Source organism: Hippoglossus stenolepis, chromosome 16 (assembly GCF_022539355.2).
Source record: "Hippoglossus stenolepis isolate QCI-W04-F060 chromosome 16, HSTE1.2, whole genome shotgun sequence".
Classification (NCBI taxonomy): domain Eukaryota; kingdom Metazoa; phylum Chordata; class Actinopteri; order Pleuronectiformes; family Pleuronectidae; genus Hippoglossus; species Hippoglossus stenolepis.
In genome coordinates, this window is record NC_061498.1 from 18,692,281 (window position 1) to 18,700,427 (window position 8,147).

Sequence of the window (8,147 nt, forward strand, 5' to 3'; positions counted from 1 at the left end):
GAAATGACCTGCGGATAAAGTCTGGAGAATAGGGTCCGTTTCTCTGTTTACAACAACACAAAATCCTGGTGGTGCAGCCGGGTGCAGCAGGCAGGAAGAAACGTATTAATTCCACTGCGGAGATCACGTGATCATGTTTACAGCATCCCGCCGTGATCTGACAGCGGATTCTCTCGTCTTTCTGTGGACTTTAGATTAGGGGCCCAGGCGAAGAAAGTCTGCGGATAAACTGGAGGCTCTCACTCGGACATTTGCGTTCACTCATGCACCTCTTCCGAAGAAAGTGCAGGGCATCTCAGGCGTTCGGTGTAGTTGAAAGCATTCAGTTGTCATCCATCACAGATTTCGGACATTATGTCAGTCCCATTCACCTCCACTGCACCAGGGTGGCAGCAGAGATCCCGAAACGTGGCTACAAATAAACCCCAAAACTCCGCGCATGGCTCGATGCATCTAGGTCTAAGGAGACAAGTTGTTACTTTGTTCTTTGAGTGAACTGACCCTTTTAATAGGCTCAAGTTTTAATTTCTAAATTCAGACTCGTTTTAACAAACTAAGACTGGAAGAGGGACAGCCTCTAATACCTGAACTCACCCCCTCCGGAATCCTTCATATGGGTGATTAATATATTTGTGTCGGCAGCTCTTCCAGTTCTAGGCTGCCTGTCAGTGAGGACTATATGTAGCTCCGGCGCTATTGTGCTCCCTCCCTGCTGAGCTATAAGCCTGCATGTGGATATTTTTGTATGGCGGGTCCCTGGCGAGTGCTCGGTAAATCTGAGCTATAGGGTAGATAGGGGGAGGTGGAGAAGCTCAGGCCACTTCCTCCATGAGAAGAAACAGATACGAGGAGACACTGATTGAGCATGCCACTTGGTTGACTGTTTGTCTCTCTGGATTGGAAGTTTGGGGGGGGGGGGGTTGGGTAATGCACTACAAAGCCATTTCAAAATTAAAGCCTCGTCTTCTTTCATTTATTTATTTATTTATTTGCGAGAGACTCCACGGAGCTGCTGGGGATCACTCCGAATTAGCGAGCATCTGTCGTGACGGGGGTCCTGGGACATCTGCCTTGCCTTGCCTTGCCTGCCCCCCGACCTGCACACAGCCCGCCCCACCTCTTCCCCTGCTTCCATCCAGTCCCATTACACTGAGACTTTTCACTTTGCACTGCCAAACTGCCGATCTCCACTTGTATGATGACGGCGCACTCTGATCTTTATTCTGGGGAGAGCGGCAGCACTCGTTTTGGCAGGCGGGAAGCCTCTGCTCCTGCTTCTTTTATGCCACATTACAAGAGGCGGATGAAAAGTGAATGAAGCTGTTGTCTCTCGGCTCCCAAACTTTTTCTTTTTTTTTTTTTGCAGTTTAGTTTCAAACGTTGTTTCCATTTGGCTGTTTTGACTCAGTTGATGTGTGTTAACCTGATATTGTGAACTCGCTCAGTGTACTATTGTATTTTGCATAAATTTATAAAACTTGGGAGGGTAGGAATTTATAGAAGGTGTGTGTTATTTATTCTAGACATTATTTCATATGTTTACTGGAAATCAATTTTTTCAAAGAACTACTCCCGGCCCTTTATTTTCTGTGGCAAGATCGTCACTTCTAAAAATTTGTCTAGAAAGAAATAAAGTTTCCCTGAAGCTGCTCCACACTGACTCTTCATAGCACCTCTCATAATGTATGCCTAACGTAAGAAACATAACATGCTGCATATTTACCAGTCTCCCTACTTTTCTCCCCTGTTTCCAGTAAATACAAAAGGAAGAGCTGTACTCAGTATTGATGGACATCACAGATGAAAACAACGAAGAGAGGAGATCTAGCTTTAAGAAAATAACACAAGAAGAAGAAGAATACAAGAAGGAGTCCCTCTACTGAGGCTGGCGAGGGAAGACGGGAGGCGTACAAAGTGACGCCGCGGCAGCGGTGTCAAACCAGCCACAAACTTGACAGACGGAGTGAGCCAGTTTCCACCAGGGACCACCTTTTTGCCGGGTAGAAAAAGACAGAGAGAGAAAGAAAAGTGTCCCGTTATTATAAAACATTTTATTTTTCTATACTTTTGTGATTTACAATGGTAAAAAGTGTGTATAAAGCAGTATATATGTACAAATCTGTTTTTATGTTTTTTGGTAAGGGAGATGAACAGTTGGCCCTTGATGCTGATTCTGTGGTATGCAGGAAGAAGGAGGGAGGAGCGCCCCCCTCCTCTCTCTATGGCACACTGCTCTGTCGCCGAGGTTGTGTAAACAAAAACATAAACATAAAGGTGGCAGGGAGCGCTCGGCATCCAGGCAGAAGCACTTTCTACGCTCTACTTCCTGTGGGTGGAGTCAGAGGTCAGCCTCCTGGTCTCACTGCTCCGCCTTCTTCCTTCCAACCTCCCCGACCACTTGCTTACTTCCTTCCTTCCTTCCTTCCCTTCTTCCTTTTCGGGCCGGTGATGTCGCTCCTTCCTCCTTGTTGCGGTGTCACTGGCCAGCAGCGCCTACTGTTAGCAGCGTCCCCTGTGGATACTGTCGTGATGTCACTTCCTCCTGGCAGCACCATTGGGCATCCCCGCCCTCCCCAATGGGCAGCGTCACTGGTTTACAGCGTTGGGGAGTGGGGGGTTGAGCCACGGCGGGACGGTGAGACGGTATAAAGCCGAGCCTCCCCGGTCTGCCCCTCTCCACGCCCCAGCAGAGGTCAATGACTATGGACTAGTTAGAGAAGATGGCGCAGAAGTCGCCGACTTTACTCACCTGCCAGACTCCGAGCCCAAGCCTTTGTGTCACTCTGCACCGACTGACTAACTATCAGACCCACGTGATAAAAAGGTGCGTACAACTACCAAGGATGCACGTTTCCACCTGCCGAGAATAACTCATCAACGTTCATGTAACAAATTGAATTATAATCGAATAATCCCATTGTACTACATCAGCAGGTGCATAACCAAAACACAAGCCTGAGGCATATAGACTATGTCGCTAGATAAAACATTATAGAAATATAGTAGTGCCCATCCAACGGTAACAAGGAACGAGGGCTGAAATATGTCAATTTCTTTTTGTCAATGTATTCTGAAAATATTTATTTGTGTGGATTCTTTTGTTTGTTTGTTTGTTTGTTTTTTTGCAGCACTGAAAACTTTTAAAGAGGAAAAAAAAGTTTTAATTTGGTGGAAGCGAAACCTTAATTCTTTATATCAGGAGAGTCACTGTAAACGTGTTTAAACAAGAATGTTGGTTCAGTTCTTTGAATGTACTTTAATGTCTAGGGTGTCCAATAAGTATGTATTCTTTTTCTGTATATAAATATATATACATATCTATTATATGGGCTGTGGTGATGTCAGGGAGTAGAGGGGGTGGGCAGGAAAGCCTCTGGCCCCCGAACATAGATATCAGACCCCCCCCCTCCCCCTCCAACTACATATGTCCCTGATATTTACTGTAACATGTGATCATGTGTTATATGATTGAAAGTGTGATGGTGATAGTGTGAATTGATCTCCCCGATACCCCTCCCCCTTTACTACGCAAAACAACACACACACATCCAAAGCAGCGAAGCATCAATTTACAACATATCTAGAATGAAACACACACACACACACACACACACACACACACACACACACACACACACACAAACTAGATATTTTACTATTCAGAGCAAAAACATAAAATATCTCATCCTAGGTTTACCCACCGGCCGCTTCAGGAAAACAATCACATCTGCAGTATTCTGTAATTCCGGCCCCTGTGTTGGAGCCGCGACCTGCTAATTAGTTCAAGGTGTCAGATAAAAAGCGGATGAATATTGATTTTTCCTTTTCTTACTTGAACCAAAGTATGATTTGAACACACAGTCTCAGTGCTCTTTGATCAGGAGACAGCGGGACTCTGTGATGGCGGCGGAAGCCCGGATGTGTATTGACGTGACCCAGATTTCGAACACTCATTACTGCTGAGGAGGAGCTCGCTCTTCTAGCTAATGTAACGAGCCCCACCGACGAAGCCCCGGGGCCGCTTCCTGCAGGAGCCTTGGTTTTGTGAACCGCTGTTCTCCTTGCTGACCCTGGTGGGCGGGCGGCTTTATTGCATATTGGAAATGACCTGCTGGCCCTGAGCAGAAACTTTATCATCAGAGGCCAGCAGGTTCGGGTGAAGCACAACTTTGTTTGAGAGTTCAGGGTACACTACTCGTGTAGTGGTTTTGTGTGAATGGTTCCAAGAAGGTAATACTAGGTTGAGCTCCTGACTTCCTGTACAAAACTACAGTGTGTACTGTTATTATCCTGTACAGTAAATCTCACCTCACACTTCTTGATTAACTTCATCTTATTTCAGGTTTAAAAAAAAGAAAAAACTTGTTCTGAATCAGGGCTCCTACCCACGCGACCTCTCTTCATCTGTAGACAGCTTCTCATATATTACAAAGAGTATCTATATCATGGCAACTAACTGTTGTAAAGTCTAAATGGGGTAAAGTCGATCATTCGTTCTCTCCCATGCAGCGATCATATGCAGACTTAGCATTTTCATACCTGTAGGTTTGTTTCTGAGAGTCAACTGATTCATCTGGCCTACTTACAGCGCTACAGACTTGTGGTGGGTCAGAGAAGACTCGGGAGCGGGTCGGAGATTTTGTTTAATGGGAACTTCCTGGAAGCCAGAGCCGCTCTGGAGGCAGAATCAGCCTAATCCTCCAATTCAATTGGCAGAGATGACGAACCAACCACAGTTTTTGTTTGGTCACATGATGTCCACTATTTTATCTATGCACTTTGCCAAAAAATACAAAAAAGATGTGATGTCACATGTGACAAAGGGGAAACCACTTATTTACTCATTCTACTTCGCTACTAGTTCAAAAATGTAAAAGACTGCGTTAATGCAGGTGTTATTATATATCGCACTATCGTCAACAAATCCCGTGAAAGGAGACCCACACAGCTCTCATGGGTCTTTTCACAGGATTCTTCCTCGGTCAAAGGAGAGTTTTTCTAAATTCAATGACAGGAAGCTGTTAAGTTTCAAGGTTTAATTTGAGTTTATATTAGAGACAAACCACCGTTTTAGTTTGAGCAAATTTAAATGGAAGATTAATATTATACAGTACTGAGTAACACACATCAGGACAAAGCTTCCTCTTTCAATTCTTTTTTTTAAATTTTTTTTACATATTTTATTTATTTGAAAAAAATATCACATTACCTGTAGCATGTGTCAGGAGGGAAACATTCGCTAGCTTCACAGAATCCAGAAGTCTTGGTGCAAAAAGAAGAGGAAAAGTTCTGAAACGAACGTGGTGCGATGATGGACAGTCATAGAAACGTGATTTATTTTTTTGTTCACATTTAACTACAGCTCCCATGAGACTTTGCTTCTGAAATGAAAAAAAAAAAAAACAGTTTTAAGCTTGAGATGTTTTATATTATGAGTATTAAACTCATTAATTGGTGGAACTTTTACGTTTTCCAATCTAACTTGTTAGCCCGGCTGGTCTTCCATGTCAGTAGCTGCACTAGCATCAGTGGTCAGGTATGAAATTGAAGAGAATATTTCATGTTTTTATTTTTAGGTGCTAATTTACCAGGTAGCTTTAACGCACACTCTCACAAAACTGTGGCTGTTTGTCGTTTCTCCTCGCTGATCCAGTTTTGACCTGAAGCAGCGAGTGTGTTTCTGCGTCCAGAGAAGTTCTGTCCTTCACAAAAAAAAAAATGAAATGTCTATGAAACTCCGGCTCGACAGTGGGATGGAGGGGGGAGGGGGGAGGCGAGGGGACAGGGTTGAGGCGGCCCTCCCTCCCTCAGTTCCCTCAGATGCCTCGAGTACAGAGAACAGGTCCTGATCTTCCTGAGCACAACTGCTTGAGCTGTGACACTAGCAGGATGTCCCCTCTGAGAGACCCCCGCCTCCCCCCTGACCCCTGACACGCCCACCCCGCCCCACCATTCCCTCCCCCCCAGCCTTCTAGTATGTGAGTCGACTGGCCCCTTTTGTATTCCTGGTGTTCTGTACATAATAACCCCTCACCCGTCCTCCCCCCGCGCCCCCCCTCCCCCAGCTGTCCTTTCAGGGGGAAAAAGAAAAAGAAAAAAAAAACATCCTATGACTCCCCGAAATCTTGTATTTTGTTCTAATAATGACAAAATTTATTTATAAGGATTTTTTAAAATCTATCTCTTTCTCCTTTTTGTAAATGTTCCAGTTAAATAAAGTTTAAAAATGTTAAAAAATTAAATGAATATATTGAAAGGTTAAAAAAATGTCTCTAGAAGTCCCTGCCCCCTCCTCTGGCTCTGTACTCTGAACTTTGTGTTTTTGTTTTTTCTCTTTCTGTATGCTTCTCTTTACGTGCTTCAGATAAAGAGTTCTATTTATTATGACATTAACGTTATTATAATTATGACTAATTATTAATATTATCATCATCCTCATCATCCTCATTATTATCATTAATAAACTTGTCTACTTCAGCCTCCGTGTCTCAGCGCTGTTTTGTGGTGAGTTTCTGTGAGCTCAGGGGCAGACAGGCGCTCATGGTGAGACTACAAATCCCATGACACAACATCGCCACCACCATGCGAGATGAGCCAGGTGGAAAAGGGCGGGGCCATGCCCCCAGACCCATTTATCTTATACCAAACCCCCTCAGGGTTTACAAGATGGAGAGCACCTGTCTGTCGCCGAGGCCGACATTTACCCAACCGGAGCAAAGACAAACTCTGAGCCTGAATTTGCGAGAGGAAAAATAGAGACGCACGCCTTCAGGGGGAAGGAGGAGAAGCAAAAAACACAAATGTAAATACTTCAAAAGATCACTGCCTCTCCATCACTGTTGACTTTGTTTAATCCTTTGAGCCTCGACAAACAATGGGAGATGGATTTTTTTTTTTGTCACAGCCAAAAAAGAAAAAATGAAAATCCAGAAAACACTGTTGTTATTTTCTGTCACTCCGGTGCTCGAAACGGCCTCTGCTCACTCTCTCTCAGTAGGTGAGCATGCTCTGCATTGCTCTTTGAATTTCTGAGGCTTTTTTAGCCCGAGGCCTCGACTAAAACCCAATTAAATCAGACTTTCATTGCTTCTTGTCATCATTTAGGTTGAACGATCAGAAGCAGGGCTGAAACAGGAAGGTGCGAATGTTCAGACCGAGTATCGAACATGGAAAGTGTGCGGACCAACACACTCGTCAGTAAATACTTAGTTTGGTCAAATTTCTGCCAACTATAACATCGAGTTTTAAAAGGATTCATGATGAATGTGCTTCTCCCATTTTCCTTAAAGTTCTGATGACAGTCCAGACTCTAACTCCAACATGTGATAATATAATCTTTATTTCCTTCTTCATCCTTTCACATATACAGTACCTAAAACCAGCACTTTAAGACCTGCCACATGTGTCCTACGCTACACTATCAGTTTTTAAAACTAAATAATCATCAATGATCAATACTTCAGTCATTACTCTTCAGCTGAAGTTAATGACATTACTTGTATCATTGATTTTCTTACTGAGCACAGCGCTTGTCTGTTCCAGAGAAAACAAGATGATTTGACAGTTTTAAAGAACTTGTTTTTGCAGCAACTGTGAAGCAACAATCCTGAACAGAACCAGATGAGCCCCGATGTCAGTGAGTCAGAAACCATTTTGAAGCCGCTCTTGCGCAAAGTAAAGATCAAGAAGTCGTGTCCCAGAAAAACAGCTCATGTATGTTCCCGTGACTCAAACAAGCAAACAAGCCAACGTGTCCAAGTAACTGAAATTAAACAAAAAACAATCACACACATTTATTGGGTCTATTGTGCATTGTAAGTGCGATTTGTGTTGAGGCTTTGCAGCGTTTCCTCTCGCCTGCTGCAATGTGACACAGTGAAATTAAGATTTTGTGTTGTGTGTATACTGACTGTTTTGAGTACGCTACTTGTTCCGAGTACTCTCTACACTCCATCTGTTTGGAATGTATCTATTGCATGCAAGTAGGACACAGCTGCTGTGAACTGTTGGTGGTCGCTGGTTATCAGTTAGCATCCCTCCAGAAGGTAGTTCTGTCTGAGCCTTTACTCTATAAGAAGACGAGACCTCAAATAACCTGGAACTAAAAAGAAAAACAACGTAGACAAATAGTATTTAACAAAACAAAA

General features: G+C 43.7%; 1 protein-coding gene across 1 annotated transcript in view; it reads left to right on the forward strand.

Moving 5' to 3' along the window:
• Nucleotides 1–6,477, forward strand: part of LOC118123902 (RNA binding protein fox-1 homolog 3) — a 255,107-nt gene extending 248,630 nt beyond the window's left edge. Inside the window, exon 14 of the mRNA XM_047344006.1 lies at nucleotides 1,755–6,477. Coding sequence (XP_047199962.1) covers nucleotides 1,755–1,757 — 3 coding nt within the window. The 3' untranslated portion in view covers nucleotides 1,758–6,477. The remainder of the gene's footprint in view (nucleotides 1–1,754) is intronic.
• The last annotated feature ends 1,670 nt before the right edge of the window (nucleotides 6,478–8,147 follow it).